Source organism: Centroberyx gerrardi, chromosome 1, assembly GCF_048128805.1.
Source record: "Centroberyx gerrardi isolate f3 chromosome 1, fCenGer3.hap1.cur.20231027, whole genome shotgun sequence".
In the NCBI taxonomy this organism is placed as follows: Eukaryota; Metazoa; Chordata; class Actinopteri; order Beryciformes; family Berycidae; genus Centroberyx; species Centroberyx gerrardi.
Genome location: NC_135997.1, coordinates 27,703,825 through 27,721,613, shown reverse-complemented (window position 1 = coordinate 27,721,613; position 17,789 = coordinate 27,703,825). Strand labels below are relative to the sequence as shown.

The 17,789-nt window shown below is 42.2% G+C and overlaps 1 protein-coding gene across 1 annotated transcript; it reads left to right on the top strand.

Annotated features, from left to right (window-relative positions):
- Positions 1-678: 678 nt before the first annotated feature.
- tars3 (threonyl-tRNA synthetase 3) lies at positions 679-17,679 on the top strand. The gene is made up of 19 exons (XM_071897330.2): positions 679-999; positions 1,361-1,447; positions 2,016-2,203; positions 3,105-3,228; positions 3,692-3,816; positions 4,614-4,731; positions 5,185-5,249; positions 5,474-5,552; positions 5,949-6,095; positions 8,501-8,599; positions 12,093-12,259; positions 13,056-13,218; positions 13,779-13,916; positions 14,463-14,540; positions 14,633-14,733; positions 15,423-15,527; positions 15,883-15,955; positions 16,347-16,461; positions 17,030-17,679. The coding sequence occupies exons 1-19, from the start codon at positions 679-681 to the stop codon at positions 17,176-17,178; spliced, it is 2,442 nt and encodes an 813-aa protein (XP_071753431.2). The 3' UTR covers positions 17,179-17,679.
- Positions 17,680-17,789: the final 110 nt, after the last annotated feature.

Here is a 17,789-nt window from a genome sequence, read left to right as displayed (position 1 = left end):
AGGCTATGGCAGGTTTGAAATTTTTGGTGCCAAACGATATTAGATGCAGGGACTTTGACATGCTGTAGCATTTAATGCCTTGAGTGACCTGGTAAATTGTCTCTTCCTGAGATGCCAAACATGCACAGCCTCCTGATGATGAAAAAATATTGATAATTCAATTTTGCAGCCCGATATACAGTATGGATCAAACTTGACTTTTTCAAGGTAGTAGACATCTCTCCAAGTCATCTAGTATAATGTTTTGTGATTGAGTTTCCATGAGTAATTTTGGCAGCCTTATATCTCATCTTGCATAACTGAGTATTTGCTGTAATGGACTTTTGGACAAGACAAATGTATTTTTATTTACTACAAACTCCTCGATACAAATAGTCTTTGTTTTCACTTTGGTACATTGTTCAAAATGTGTCACATGTTCAATAATAAGGCTTTTATTTTATTTCATAAAATCATGGCCGGAAGTCATATTTTTATACGCTCTGGTTTGTCAGTAGGCCTAAGGGCTTTATGTTGAAATATCTGACCAGTAGTTTTACTGTTAATGTAGTTAAATTGTCAATGAGGGTTTTATTTTTAAATATTGATCCGAAGTCCTTTTTTTAATTTTCAAAGAAACACTGACCGGAAGTTTTGTTGTTTAATTCTGGCTAGCTTGACTCTGGTGGTCTTTTAAAGATGGCGGAGTGCCTGGCTGCACGTTTGGCCGCCCAGGAGGAGCAGATTCAGCTCCTCACCAGGGAAATATCCGGTCTTCGAGACGGACTGAACGGGGGTCCAAAGGCCGCCGGTGCTCTGCTCGTCTCCCCGGCGCTGGAGAGCCTGCGGACCGAGAATGAGAAACTCAGATACCGGCTGCTGCACCTCCGCCGGGGTCTGCAGGCGGAGCTGCAGCTGGAGGAGGCGCAGGGCAAGAGACAGCAACCAGTAAACCGCGTCAAAGCTCCGGAGAAGAACAACAGCGAGGAACATCGACCAAAGAACCGACCAGACAACAAGGTATGAGACTAGTAAACGTTATGTGCCTCTAACTATGGCTAACGGTGGTGTCATGAGGGAGAGCAGTAGTGGTAATGCTGCACCGCCAATAGCAGCGGGCCTTTGCCCACTTGTGCCAAATGACACTATACCCCCATTTCCAAAAATAGCTGCCCCACTCAGTGTCACTGTGTGTGCATGGTTTGAATACCGAGCTGAGCTGTTCACTGTTAAGAGATTAATAATAGTTGGATAATATGACTGAAGGGAATGGTGATTACAGCCTACTGTCAAAATGGCATCAGATAAGACATGGTAGGGCTGATGACACACACACACACACACACACACACACACACCTCTCTGTTTCTGCTCCTTACAGGTGGCAGCCTCTGATGCCAAGCCAGCTGATAAGAACAAGAAGGAGAAGAAGCAGGATAAGGCACAGGGAAATGGAGGTGTGAAAGAGGTGATTATACCGGAAGCTAAAGTCCACCTGCTTCCCTGTTCACCCATATTACCAACACGGTTGTCATTTTTCCACAATGTTTTTCAGGACATACATTTTTCACACACATAATTTATATTCATATCTAATGCAAAATTGTTTCCCATCTATTTTGTGCCCCTGATCACATCCTTGCATCAAGCACTGACAAGTGATATACCTATAGATTTATTTTTCATTTTCTCTACTGTTATAATCACCATGTCATATGTAGCAAAAGTGCTTGTCACATTGCATATCATGAGCAAAAATTGAAGACACATTAAGATATAATTTTTGTGGTGTTATATTTGTAACTTTGTAACTGTCCGTTTTAAAGAAATGATCCATTTTTTCTCTTCACTGCAGTCACAACAGAAATATTTCCTCTATCCTGCCTTTCACAAAACCTGGGAAATTAAATTTTTGCAATTTGGCATTTAGCGTGATACAACATCATGCATGTCTTCAGTAATTCTGGGATTTTCCCAAAAGTGTACAGTAATGTGTAGCCAATATCGGGACTTTCATTGCCTGTTTTCCTCTGTAGGTGAAACCCTCGCCTGCCTACATCGCAGAGCGCCTCAGCCTGTATGAGCAGCTGAAGAAGGAGAGCGATGCCCTGCTGGCCAGGAGAGCTGCAGACAGCAAGCCCATCACCGTGGAGCTGCCAGACGGGCGCAAGGTGGAGGGGAAGGCCTGGGTCACCACACCCTACCAGCTGGCCTGTGGCATCAGGTTAGTCACCAGCAGAATGTTGTGGAAGCTTTGCAGAGCAAGCCAAGAACTTTGTTAAAGGAAGAATCCACTCGAAAACACTGTAACATGTACCTTGCATTCCTGGATCCATTTTGTTGTTTGGTGTATTTTTCTTTTTCCCATGGATAACCGGTCAGATGTACACAACGTGACGTCATGTTGAGATATTTCCAGCGCAGCTACAGTGAAGTTTAATTGTAGAAAATGTTTCAGCTATCCAAAACATCAACAGTAAAGGTCAGGTTGTGGTGTCAGTCCCTCAGAATCAAAGAGCGAGGGCTTCTTTCTAGACTCACTACTTTGCACCGACGTTCAACAATCACACAGGCAGAAATCCATCGTGGAACAGGGAGAGATACCAATTTCTCCACTGACAGTAGCTTCAATAGAACAGAATGCAATGCTGCCACAAGACGAGTTTTGAGTAAGGCCGTGATCATAGACACGCCCCAATGTTCACCAACTAGTTGGCTGGCTAGCTATATTTATATACCCGTACACCCACATTTGATTGAAAGCAACAAGTTTATGCCTTTTTTTTTGGGTTGCTGAAAGTCATTCTGGGAAATGTAGGAAATCACTAACTGAAGTAGACGAGGGAAAGTGGGTACACAAAAAAGTAAATTACAATACTTCATCACAGAATAACTCCTGGAATGCATTAAGCATCATAAATTGACTTCTCTCTGACAGTAGAGTAATCAAGGTCTTATAGCGTAATTTAGATTATTAGACCTAGGACACCAAATTATCTCCGGCAGACGCAGACAGCTTAGAGGGAGAACTTTCTATCACTGGGTTGAGGAACAAATTTGAATATGTGGTGAGCGTTCCAGGAGTTTGCTCTGGTTCATGAAGCGGTCTGTGCTTGATATTTCAGTCAGGGTCTGGCTGACAATGCAGTGATTTCTCGGGTGAATGGAGAGCTCTGGGACCTGGACCGACCGCTGGAGAAGGACTGCTCACTGGAGATCCTGCGCTTTGACAATGACGACGCTCAGGCTGTGAGTATAAGGAATGAATTCATTAAAAAAATAAAACAAAACTATCAAAATCATTACTGTAATTTCCAAATTGCTAGAGGGAGATGTGATTCAGACAGCCTCCACAAAATCCCTGGCCTGCAATTTGCGCATTGGAGAAACTTTTATTATATTAATTCTGAACAAAACATTAGCATTTATTTGCTTATAAAAGGCTTTGTCCACATGTAGCAGCTGGGTTCAGCAAATGCATTCCTTTTTTCCTTTATTTCGCTCCCTTTTTGTGTGTATTGTCCAGCCCTACTTCTGGGTCAGCTACATTACGTTTCACATTTTAGGCATTGAGCACACACTATTATCCAAGGGATTAATAGCAAGGGGTCGGGGCCACAGTGTCTAGACAATAGCTGGAACAAATATTCCCTCTCATTTGACCAACCTACTCTTTTGTGAGGTGGTAATTCATTTTCATCCTGTGTTTCAGGTATACTGGCACTCCAGCGCTCACATCCTGGGGGAGGCAATGGAGAACTTCTATGGAGGTTGCCTGTGTTATGGACCACCGATAGAGAATGGTTTCTACTACGACATGTATCTAGACGGACAGAGGTGAGCAAGTATAATCACTACAAGTGTCTTCTCTGCTCAGCCCAGGCTTTCTACTGTACATCGAATTTCTGGAATATAATTTTGAGACATGTATTCCAGATTGGAAAAGTCAGGGAATTTCATGAAGTCTCTCGAGGTCACACTTATCATGGGATTTTACCAATAGATCACTATATAGGAATAGAATCTGTTTTACAGCTTGTTTCAGTCACAGTCATTGCATTTGATGTAATGAATCAAACCTGCCACATGATGGTAAAAAGCATGCTACTGAAATTGCCATCTGCTATTGGCTGATCTTTGGTGCCAGGTGATGTCACCACCTGTTGTACTCTATAGAGGGTGACATCACCTGGCACCAGACATCAACCAATAGCAGATGGTCATTTCATTAGCATGCGTTTACCTTAAGATGTCAGGCTTTACAGATTTAAGTTTGGGGTTTAGTTATACTTTAAATAATCACTTTCATTTGCAAGGCCAAGTTGAGAGCCTACAGTGGAAACTGACTGTCTTTCTGAGTTTTCTGAGCTGAAAAACAGGACAACCAGTCAGGATAGAAAATTATTGGGTCATGGAAATGCTTCACATAGTCATGAAAAAGTCAGGGGAATTGTACATCAAGCCCTGGGTTGGAACTTTGGTAGACTGATAATAACAACAGTCAGGTACTGAACCAGCCGTGATAGGTGCTGTTCCTTCTTTGTATGGGAGAGAACGGCGCACCACACTCCATCGCACATTCTGTTCATTTACTGTGTGTGTTGACCTGAAGTGGACATGTTTGGTGCTTCCAGGGGAGCGTCCAGCACCGAGTTTGGGGAGCTGGAGTCTCTGTGTAAGGCTGTGGTGAAGGACAAGCAGCCTTTTGAGAGGCTGGAGATCAGCAAGGAGACACTGCTGAAGATGTTTAAGGTGAGAGACCACTCCCCTCCTCACCCAGACCGGGTTCCTCTGCTTGTCTGGAAAATAATGGCATACTAACTTCCAGGTTTTGAAAAGTTTGAAATTGGACAAAGTATGCTGTTCAGTCCTCATACACTTGTAACTACACATTTTGTGTAGTTGTGTGTCAACCCACTGTTGTTTCACATGTTGTGGTTTCCATAATTGTGATGAATATTCATCAATCATAGACTGACATGGCCTAGTTGATAGTCTTATTGCCAAGCCACTGTTGGCATGCATTATATTTGGCATAAAATACACTAAAATCTTCAAATCCAGGCAGCAAATCAAGGTCTGCAAAAATACTAGTTTTTTAAAAGGAGAATGTGTAGGAACTGCAGTGCAGAGTGCAGAGCTGTGGTGAATCCTCCTTCCACCCACCATAATATCTAACTAATCTGAGGTGTTTGTGCCTTACAGTACAACAAATTCAAGTGCCGTATTCTGAATGAGAAAGTCACCACCCCCACTACTACAGTCTATAGGTAAGTTGGTTATACTGGGAATTTAAGTTTAATGACAAGAAATATGAATTGGATCATTTACTTTCTAGCAGGGGTGTTTGTGTTTTTTTTGTCCAGGCAAATGTTGTTTTGACATAGCACAATTACTATTCTCCTGCTTTTCTTTCTTGCTTTTTCATAGCCTTTATTCACATTCCTGTTTTAAAGCTAATTGTTGTGTAATTCATACTTCTTCACTTGTTCAGATGTGGGCCCCTGATTGACCTGTGCAGAGGTCCCCATGTCAGACACACTGGCAAGATCAAGGCCATGAAGATCTACAAGGTACGTGAAGAAGACAGACTTCTGTCTATAGCCTCACTGTCCTTGACAGATAACAGTATAGCTCTCAGGGTCAAATGTTGCTGTTTTTGTTTTCTTTTTTCACTTGCCATTTCAGTTGCCTATGTCAGAAATCCACTAGCCCCAAATAAATGGGGCTAGTCATCTCTGTATATTTGAGCCATGGGACCCTTGCATAAAATTTATAACATAATTGAATTACAGATTGGTGTAATTTAAATTAACTTCAAATTTAATGAAATACTGTTTTAACAAGCTACCCCGATTTTTGATTTGAATAACTTTCTAGAAAAGTAGTCGAACTCCGACCTGAGTAACATTGTAACTGAGGTAACTTTGAGTAAAACATTCCTCTCTTCTCTCCCCCTCTGTCATCAGAACTCTTCCACCTACTGGGAGGGGCGCTCCGACATGGAGACGCTGCAGAGGATCTACGGGATTTCCTTCCCAGACTCCAAGATGCTGAAGGAGTGGGAACGTTTCCAGGAGGAGGCCAAGAACCGAGACCATCGCAAGATCGGCAAGGTGAGTCTCTGCTGCTCACTGCAGCCAGCCGTGTGTTCAAGCCCGCTAAGCTGGCTCGGGTATTAAACTGGAAACTGAAACTGTTGATGCATCACTTTGCAAAATTATACTTGACAGGGTTTGAGGTTTGGTGGGAGTTTCTACTTGTTCTCATGTGAGGGTTATAAGTTGGAGGGTGTCGTTTTCATTTATTATTTCATAATGTGGGCGTCGTGATGAAGCCCTTTGAGACTGTAACAGTGATTAAGAGCTATACAAATAAACTTGACCTGACATCTGGAGATACAATCAGTGTTTTATTAACTTAACACCCGTTAATGAAAAATGTTCTTTTTGGTTTGCAACAAAAAGTCTTTCACAAACAAAATGTGATTTAAACACTTTAACAGTTCTAATTGAATGGTACACGTCTACAGAAATGATGGACATCTCCAGAGTGTGTTTAGATATATGTTTTGTTTTTTTAAACCTTTATTTAACCAGATAGACCCACCGAGGCTAAGAATGTCTTTTTGGTGGAAGACCAGGCCAAGAAGGCAGCCTCAAGGCAAGCAGGAAATTTAGATGCAGGCCATATACAACAATGTGCAAAATACAGTCAAAGTTGCTTAGAAAGAGAGCAAAGTCTAATTTTCTCTCTCCTGTGCTTCAGGTAGAATTCAATTCAAAACAGAAGGCTGCTGGGCCAAACCTGTTTAAATCTTGACTAACAGCTCCTTATTGAGTCACAAAGTCTGCCTCAAGATCCTTAATCCGTTTCAAGTCGCCAACATAAAGCAGCTCCTTCAGCTGTAGATCATTTTGCAGCAAGTTGCATGAAGAGGGTGCAGAGTGGGCGACATATTGACTTTTGTTGCATGTACGAACAGCTTATGACTATGAAAACTGTGCTTGTTTTGTGCTGAAGTGTCTGTGTTGCTGCTTTATACCAGTTGAGGGCACTGTGTTTCTTTCTGTTGCCACATTCTGTGACATCTGTGAGTCATCTGAGCGCCCCAGCTGGTTTCCCACCACGGGAGACGCAGACGGCAGCACCACATTCAGCACTGATTACAACACAGCTCCTTATTAAACCTGAGAGTCAACATTGTGCTGTACCAAGCCAGTGGGAGGGAGGTGACAAAAGGGCCATGTTGTTTTTAAAGATGGTGCTCTGTGGCATGAGCCCAGGATGACCCACTCCATTTGTAGATAGATGGATGAATAAATATGTAGATAAACATAAAGATGTACATAAAGATGTTTTTTCTACTTAGAAAAAACAAAACGGTGCATCAAGAGAACACAACATCTGAAGATGAAGTCAAGACTTAAATGTGCATTAAGTAAGATTTTTATTGCACAATAGCACAAGTCAGTTGATGTATCAGCGGCACACAGTGAGCAGCCTGTATCTTCAGTTTCTTCGTGTTTTATTGATCTATCAGACGAAGATCACACCACACCAGTCGTGACGTTTCCGGGAGTGTCTTTATCAGATTCCTAGGTGCCAGTCTTGCTGGCCATAATATATCTGTGGGGCTTTGATAGGCTTGTTGATCAATACCAATGACTCAACGATTACCTCTCCCTGCACTGAGATTTCTGCCTTCCGCATTCTCTGTTTTGGAACCAAAACTCCCCACTCATTGGAACTTCAAAAGGACTCCCAATCCCCAAGACATTTGCAAGACATTTCAGCTATGAAGGCTAACGAGCCGTGTTCTCAAGCCAAAAAAAAATGTCAATGGCAGTATTATTATTATTACAGTAATTTCCATCAGGATATATTGCTCCTTCACTCTGTATTTCTGTTGGATTTCTGCTGTAATTACAGTTTAATGGTCTATTGTGAGAATGTAACTATAGTTTGTGTCAATTACAGGCTATTGTGGCTCAGGTAGACAGGAGGGGTGAGAGGTGTAGGGGTGGCGGTCTGAGCCAGAGACCTGTGTGGGAGGAGGCAACTTGTGCCAATGTTGTTACAGTTCCTACTGGTGATAGAACTCGGTGTAGAAGTCTTAGATTACAGAACCTGCAGACACCCTGATACTATAGGAATTTCAGTTTTTTAAGGGCGCACACAGTCAAGAGTGACAGGAAAGAGGGGAGAAAGACTGACAGAGGGGGGGGTTGTAAGAAATGATAGAGGTCATGTGTCAAAATCAAACCCACAGTGCTGGGAGGAAGCAGTACGAACCCCATCTTGCTATCAGGGCATCCAATCTGCTTCTTTTTTTCCCCACTTGGAGTCCATTGAACCTTCTTTGGCTGTCGCTCATTCACAGATTGCATGGTGTGCGATGATTGGCTATCTCCCTGCTGGGTTATGGAAGAACTTCTTGCTGGTTGTACCTGCAGTTAACAAGGACATGTGAAGTCATTAAAAAGTCTTTCTCTGCTCTCTGGTCCGCTCTGCTCCACAGGATCAGGAGCTGTTCTTCTTCCATGATCTGAGCCCCGGCAGCTGCTTCTTCCTGCCTCGTGGAGCCTACGTCTACAACACCCTCACTGAGTTCATCAGGGTAAGAGTCGAGGCCCGATGCCAAACGCCTATTTGTAACGCCCTCGCCGAATTTAAGTCATGACTCAGGTCACGCTTAACATTTCTATTGTACTTGTGCTGATTGCCAGCTCATTGACATGTAGCCCACGATGAATGTTTTGTTTTGCGAAGCATGCAGTCACCAAGTAACACATAGTTTAGCTCCAAGTGTTGCAGTGACCTGAATAATTCAGTTCACTCTTTATAATTATCTCACAGGGCAGCTGATTTGCAGTCCCGTGCAGCTCAATAGGTCGAGCGAGGTGCTAACACTGCCAGGGTCAGGGGTTTTGTACTGGAAGGAGCTCTGGATAAAAGCATTCACCAAATGGCATATGTAAGAAAATGCTGTTACACACACCCATATTCAGATCCAACTTAATAGGAGCTTATAAAGAATTATAAAGAATTTGAACAGTGCAGTTTAATAGGTTTTGACTCTTAGCCGCCCACAGCAGCTATGTACCTGTGGAGAGGCTGATGAACTCTGCAGTGCTGTACGTGGCTAGGTTGAATTATGGCCTGAGCTGTTCAAAGGGTTTGTCAATCAGCATAGACATGACCTCATTGCATGGACTCGGAATATGATTCAGTACATTTCTGTGCTAAAGAAACATAAAAATGTCTGAAAAGATTAGCAGAGTGTAGTCTTAAGGAGCTTGTCGATGTATCAGCCATCTTAAGCATAACATGTTTTTGACGTTGACACTTAGTCCAAGTGTTCCTGTGGAATGAATATTTAGAACTCAGCTGCCCCTGGCTTTGAGTTTAAATCAGATTTGACATGGTGCACACTCAGATCTCCAGGGGCCGCATTCATAAACATTCTGAGAATCCTCTCAGAGAGCTCTTAAAGCAATATCCCACTTAGTTTTAACATGGGAGTTATTTGGCACTTGACGCCCATGAAAACCATAATATAAACTACTCACCAAGATCGGGTGCAGCTGGACGAGTTTGTAGTGTTTGAATGAGGCCACGAAAATAGCCTGAAAACTTCAGCATTCAAGTTTGTGAACAGATTCAACAACAGATCCCGCTTTTAAGACAACAAAGCAGTAATTGGTCGGTTGTCATTTTGCATTTCTATCTTTGGTGTAGGAATCAGAGCCCAAAGATTATATTATTTTATAAGGGAAATTATAAGAGTTATTAGACATATGCCAAATAGACAATTATTCGTCCAGCAAACCAATTTCTATAAAGGGTTGGCCAAACGCAAGAGGTTAAGTTGTTATTATAGTTATAACTATTATTGTTATGATTATTATTATTATTACTACTACAGAATATTTATTTATAAAAGGGCAGCACAGATCTTTTCCGGTTTAGTGATTGATATTGTGAGCAAACAAACACAGAACAAGTGACTCTTAGTATCAAACACATTATATCTACCGTTATATCTACAACTACAACTAGACAGTACTACAGGAAACAACACAAAAGGGAAAACGCCACACAGTCTACAGGAGGGCAAGGGAGAATGTCAACAAAGCAGTAGGCTATAACATTGGGAGAGTTATAGAGATGACATCAGACTATTGACAGACTGAAATAACCAGGCCTATAGTGATCATTCCCTGAGAAACAGAAAGTTGAGTGTAGTCTTCTATCAATAAAAATACTATTTGGTGAAATTATGTTCTAAAACGTTCGACCAACAGTCAATTGAAAACCAGTGTTGGGAGTGTTGAAACTCATAAGCCTTGTAAAAGTCCTCTCTACTCTTAACAGTTTTTCACCTTAGCAGCTCTTTTAAGGGCTAAGATGCTTCTTGAATAGCTTTTATCTTTACTAGGATTTAATCTTACTTTTAATGGGAAATTCTTAGAAAATGTCATAATTAAGAATTGTCTTAGAATTGGACCAACTCTTAGTACTAGGAAGCTTTGTGAATACGGCCCCAGATCTTCAACACACATTATTCAACAACGTCAAACAATAACATTCTCTCATGTACTTTGAGCAGCATCACTTGGTTAAAGTGATGAGATCTTGCTCGCTAATTGGCTGTTTTGGGTCAATGCACGTCAACATCATAACTCTGTTAGAATAACCCAGGTAAGCTCACACTCCAATTATGAGAAACCCGGTGAAGATGCCTGGCTTACTTCAATATTAGACAAGTTACTGTGGCATGGAAGCATCTTTCTTGTTTCACTTTTGGGTTTCTCTGTCAAACAAATTCAGACTTGTGCAGTGTTATCGGTGCATTTTGAGCGAGCAGCACTTAATATTGTAATGGGATCATCATTTCTTTCTCCCGTATTAGAAGTAACCTAGTATTGGTAAGTTAAAGCGTGTAGCTGGAGGACAAGCCTTTTCAGAATTTGTTGACAGGACAAACTACGTAGACAGGAATATTCTGCTAATTGGTTTATTCAGGGCAACAAGGGACCCAATCACAGGGTATCAAAGGTTCATGTTTACAGCTCAACCCAAATAAGACCTTAACCTGATTTATGACCAATAGCTGAATTACATGCAAATGTTGCCACCGATTCATCGGCCACCCAGTATACAGCTCTAATTTTGGGTCCAGCACAGCACTTGGCCTCGTAACAGCTAATGTTTGAGAGGCACTCTGATTTTCACATTCTGTGATTGCGGCTCAAGTCATGGAGTGGCTAAAGCGGGCAGAACTTGCAGACGGTTTCAGTGAAGAGTGGACCAAAGTTGAGTCTTGAACCAACTTCAGATATCAAAGTAACTTGAATCAACAAGTTGAGTGACTGTACAGGAACTTGTCTCTGTGACCTAGTCGCAGAGATGCCTTGACAGCTCGAAGAGTTTCACAGAACATGCTGACTCACACGGTACCGGGCCAAGAGGACGGTGCAAGATCATCATTATCACTTCACTTTGGTGTTTTACCACTATGTAAAAAAATAAACCCAACCAGCTAATCTTACTACGAACAGTTCACTATGCATTTCGCTCTATAACTTTATATAACTCACTATGCACTGAACCCCTCTCAGATTTACAGGTGAAGGAGGCTGGCAGTCGACTGCATTGACATTTAGAGGCGTAGCTCTCTTCATCTACTTACCTTTATTTATCCAGGGAAAGCTGAGTGAGCATGCATGATCTTTTTCAGCACCTTCCTGTTTCACATTCACACGTGGGAGCTGAGCAGCTCCACTGGAGCAGTGGGGGTTAAAATGCTTTGCTTAAGGGCACCTCCAGAATGAGAGCGTTTCTCATTCTCTTTTTCCCACCCAAATTTACCCAACTGGTCTGGGGACACAAGCCCGGTATCATCTAGGCTACCGCTGCCCCGCATCTCCATTTGTAGGAAATGCTGCAAAGACGGCAGGCAAAAAAAACCGCAGAGGGTTGGATTTCCAGTTCGGGCTAGAGATTCACTGCCAGAAGGCATGATTCAGCTCAGTTCAGTATAACTTCAGCGCAGTCCAGCAGGCAAGTTTAGCTTGTTTATTTATTTAGTCTTTCCTCTTGTTGTGTAGGAGGAGTACTGGAGAAGAGGCTTCCAGGAAGTAGCCTCCCCCAACATCTATAACAGCAAACTCTGGGAGACGTCAGGCCACTGGCAGCACTACAGCGAGAACATGTTCTCCTTCCCCGTGGAAGACGACATCTTTGCACTCAAGCCCATGAACTGCCCCGGACACTGGTAAATGCATTCTCACTCACTCTTCATTAAGAGGGAATACAGTTGATCACACCAATTGAAGACTTCAAGACAAATGTATTTAAATGCACCCTTAACAAAAACATGTTTTTAATGCTTTACAAAGTGCTTTACAGAACAACAAATAACAGATACTAATAAAAACAAATTAGAGAGATCCTTTTCTTGAAAAATGTGACACTTACAGAACAGTTATCAGCAAGAAATTATAACTGAATTAGTTGTTCATTCATTGGTAATTATTTCTATGGCATTACAACTTTATGAGCTAGTGTACAGTGGAGACAGATGGGCAAGATTGTGGGGGGGCGTTGGCTTTACTGAATGGTTAATAGCATTACATTAAAACGTATTATGCAATGTTATTACCAAATTAACATCTATGTAATGTTAACTATTGTCTTGAAATGTTTGCTTACATAAAAGTGAAATTATAGTGAAGTTATCATCTCTACATCTGATATATTGATCACTGAACATCAGGCAGCATTTGAAGTTTACTTCCAAAACGCTGTATATCAAATATATCATTACCTGAAATTCATTATTTGATATCTAAAAAAGAGGATCCATGGCTCATGATGTCAGTCAAGACTTAATTTGCCTGCTATCCTTTGAAGAGTACCAACATTTAATTTTGTGCTATAAATCGTTTAAGTGTCGCTTTTTTCTAATGGCAAAAATATTTTTTGTCATGAAACTGAGACAGGGTCCACCTAATGACCAATGTTATGTATGTTCCGGTGGGATGATTGACCTCTCTCTGGTTGTCCTTCAGCCTGATGTTCAGCCACAGGCCCAGGTCGTGGAGGGAGCTCCCTCTGAGGCTGGCAGACTTCGGGGTCCTGCACAGGAACGAGCTGTCGGGAACACTAACCGGCCTGACCCGAGTGCGACGCTTCCAGCAGGACGACGCTCACATTTTCTGCACAATGGAACAGGTGACTGCATGAGTCATTTTCCACATTTTCCAGGGTTGCTGTGCAGGTGTGGAAATGAAAGAAAATGATTTTGACAATTTCCGGGTCTTTTGAATGTGTGGAAAAGCCACGGCAAATCATGAGAAAGCTTGGGGTGGGGGGAAGGCACTCTAAGTCAAATTTCTAGCCTTCAGTTATTCTGTAATATATCAAATTTGAGGTCTGGAGAATGGGTGGAATGTTGAAATGAAAATAAATGGTGTATGAACTGTGTTTTACTTCCCCTCACTGTAACCTAGCTATGCCTTATCCTCTCCATGCCTTTTCTAACCCGGTCTCATCGATTTTTGAGTATCTTTTACACTATAAAATCCAGGTTTTTTTAATTTTTTTTTTATGTATAGATTACAGCAGCTATTTGTCACCTATCTCTTCTCTTAATCCTTAGATATTCCCTGTCTGGTTAATTTCTCCCCATCTCCTTGCTCTCAAAACACTTTGTTTCAGGCTGCTGTTATGGATAATGCGTGGATAATGTTTGAGATATGTTTCTGAATTCTGAATGGTCTGGTCTTCTCCAGATCGAGTCGGAAATGAAGGGCTGCCTGGACTTCCTCCGCTGCGTCTACGATGTGTTCGGCTTCTCCTTCCAGCTTCACCTCTCGACTCGTCCAGAGAAGTACCTGGGCGACATCGCTGTGTGGAACCAGGCTGAGAAGGTAACTTGCATTAGTCATAGTCCGGATGCTGGTAAATATTCAGCTGTAGGTCTGACTTTGTAGGTCACATTGTTTTGGTGGCAAATGATATTAAATGCAGGGACTTTGCCACACCTTTAGGGTTTAGTGAATGGGTTTAGTGACGCCCCTGTTGACATTGACTTGCTACTGTAGATGAAAGAGTTGGCTCCCTGCCCTGAGTAGTAACGCTGCGGTGAGTCACTGTCAAGTGCCTTCGTTTTCTCTTGGTGGCGCACTGTCAATAAAAGACATTGTTCTTTTGTTGACATGATTTCATTATTCGCCCATTGTCGCTCTGGGTAAGAGCGTCACCTAAACACTTAAAATGTAAATGTAGAAATCATTCCATATTGAAATGACATTCCATATTGGTTTACATCCCCATGTCCTGTACTTGATTATGTTTTCCAATCTTAATTCAAGCCTCTGGAAAATACCGCTTTTGATTATTGGTCTACTTCACAGTAATTACATTTGGCCGTTTACATTTAAATTATATGTTAACGTTTGCCTCCTGTGTGACAGCAACTGGAGAACAGCCTGAATGAGTTTGGGGAGCCATGGAAACTCAACCCAGGAGACGGCGCTTTTTATGGCCCCAAGGTCCGTATGATTCTGAGATTTACTGCCAAGTGCAAGATCCATTTAATTTAGCGAGGTCTGGAGAAAACTCTGCTTTTTCTGTGCCGTTTCAGATTGACATTAAGATCAAAGATGCAATTGGACGCTACCATCAATGTGCAACCATTCAGCTGGATTTCCAGCTGCCTATCCGCTTCAACCTGACCTTTGTGGGGTGAGTCACCGAATCAAAACATTGACACACTGCTGAGCCTGTGTACCTTATTGAACCAAGGATTACATATTAATCCCCCCCTCCTTGAATAAGACCTCTCAGCTTGCACACTGCACTCCACGGAGTCACGTTCTTTACAGGTGAAGTGAAGAGATGAACGCAAACTTGAACTCATTGAGTAGATGAGGGATTGATGTGATGTATGATATGATGCTATTTAGCATCCCGAAGGAGCTTCACTTTGCAACGCTAGCATAGAAAACATAGGGCACATCATACACAACAGTCGGCAACGCACAACACATTCATAAGTTTATAATATTCACAGTTAATGCATCAGTTCGGTCAGCCCAGTAATGCACATGGAAAGTGGAGAAAATGAAGTGCTCAGTGTACTCAGTGGCCACATGTACAGTGAATAACAGACATTTAGATGGATGGATGGATGGCAGTCAAATACATACAGTACATAAGTAGATGCAGACAGACGGATACCAACAGACGCAATTTCGGTGTTGTCAGCAGCATATTAAGAAACAACACAGTCAAAATAAACGTGAAATAATACAATAAAAAATCTAAAGGGGCAATAATAACTGCATAACTCTGGCAAACTGACTGATTCACACATTGCCACATTCCACAGTAAGATTTTTTTTTAAATGTTTTGCTGACCCTGTGTCCTGCAGGAAGGATGGGGATGACAAAGCACGACCAGTAATCATCCATCGCGCCATCTTGGGTTCGGTGGAGAGAATGATCGCCATTCTCACAGAGAACTACGCAGGGAAATGGTAAGCCGCTTTCTGGCAGCTCTTGCATTTGTGGGCCTCATACCACCAATTAAGTCCGGCGTTGTGGTTTATTAAAAGTTGACCATGATACCAAAATCAGCAGGTTTGAATTCATTCATTCATTTTTCTCCCTTTTAAGTGATACAAATCTAATTTCTCTCATTATCTTAGGCATTATCATTATAAATCAAACTCCCCTCCTTTTAATAGTATGATTTGACCCCCAGCCACCATACAGAATGTAGCCAGTAACTTGGTTTTGCCAGGGAGGAAGAGGTGATCATGTTAGTCATCTTTCCATCAGTAAACCACTTGTGAAGATTGTTGCATTATTACCATTCTGTCCGTCCTCCAGGCCTCTGTGGCTCTCTCCACGTCAGGTGATGTTTGTGCCCGTCAACCCGTCCTGCGAGGAATACGCCAAGAGGGTAATCCTTCCACTTCCCCACCCTTGACTACATTTATTTATAGTCATTTGAATGCACATAGTGATTAAAGGTGGCATGTACATTTGTAGAGCCCTATATATATATGGTCTCTATCTCTATATATAGTCTCTATATGCTGTCTATCGTTTGTCTGTGGACTGTCTTGTAAGTTGTCTATGTCTCTGCACCAGTCTCCCAAATATAAATTCATGTCCATTTCCAGTACTTGATGAATACAGCGACTCTGATTCATTCCGAGTTAACATGTAATTCGAGACTGAGGTGACCTTGGTTTACAAGTATTTTTTCCTTTTGAATTTTACTAGGTAGTTTTGTTTTACCCTCTACCTGCTCTTCCATACTGTATATTAATGAATGGTATTGCTGTCAGGTTTGTAAGCAGTTTGTGGAGGCCGGCTTCATGGCAGACGCTGACTTGGACTCTGGCTGCCTCCTAAACAAGAAAATCCGCAACGCTCAGTTGGCACAGTATAATTTCATCCTGGGTAAGGAAAATGACCGCACTATGTAAACACTGACCATCCATTGATTGAAGGGCATTTTCCTCCTGTTTTTGTTAGCAACTACCTACCAGGCTTGGCTGCAATTCGCTGTCGCTTCAATCAATTCAAAATTCAAAATGTGAGGCGAAACTGCTTTTCAAGCATTCATGGTCAATTATTTCATTTGAGATGGGATTTTTAAGTGTTTTTCCTGAAGCACACTGATTGGGCAGTCCACTCATCTTAAGTATTTTATTTTTATTTAGACAGTGGGGGAAACAAGCAAGGGAGACTGATTAGGGGAGACACAGGGGGCATATGTGGTTCCAGAGGCAGGGGACTTGCACTTGATTATCTCTAGGCCCAATATTGCAATTTCAAACAAAATAAACTTCCTGAATTGGTCGAATTAAAGCGAATGGACCTCCAAGCTGGCTACCCGCCCTCAGCTGCTGAATTCAGTGGCTGAACGTTTGACGGATAGCAGACAAAACCGTGAATGTGTTAGGGTAGCTGTGTGAAGTGCGACTTGGCCCGTGTCAAACTGTTGTGTCTCCTCGTGTCTTGGCAGTGGTCGGCGAGAAGGAGAAGATGACTAACGGCGTCAATGTGCGCACGAGGGACAACAAGGTCCACGGAGAGCTGTCCGTGGCCGAGGTGCTGGCCCGCCTGACCCTGCTCAAACAGGCCCGCTGTCGAAACGCAGAGGAGGAGTTCTAACCCCGACAAAGAGCTAATCAGACTCTTTCAGACGCTCGTATTTAAATACCTCAGGCTCAGTCTTCTCTTAGAAACACAGTCAGAGGAGCAGTAGAGGGATAAATGATTGCACACACAGAAGCGGTACTGGGGAAGTGTAGTATGTGAAACAGAACAAGAAAGGAGAAACTGATGAATTGACACTCTGTATGTAAATGGAACGGGCGGGGCGGCAAACCAAGTTGAAGCCGATACAGAAATGACTCGCCCACAGGATCAGCTGGTGGACTACTGTGATACTTTTGGAGATTTAGAAGCACTGATTTTGAATGTGGTGTTGGTATCAAATCAAGTTAAAGTGATTTAAGTCTTTATCTGAAGGATGGTGATTTGAGAAGGATAATTTATTGAGGAAACGGTTGTAATCATTGTTACTAATGAAAGTGTGTGAATGTGGCACTGACTTAATTTCACAAAGGTCTGTCTCCATGGTGAATGGCATAATCCAGAAATAAAATAAATCTGCCTAAATCAAGCCTTTTGTTCTTGCACTTGCACACTAAATTAGATTAGTGCTTTTACTGTAGGCCATTTGCAGAAGTATTTTGTATAATTGCATGTAGGCTACCAGG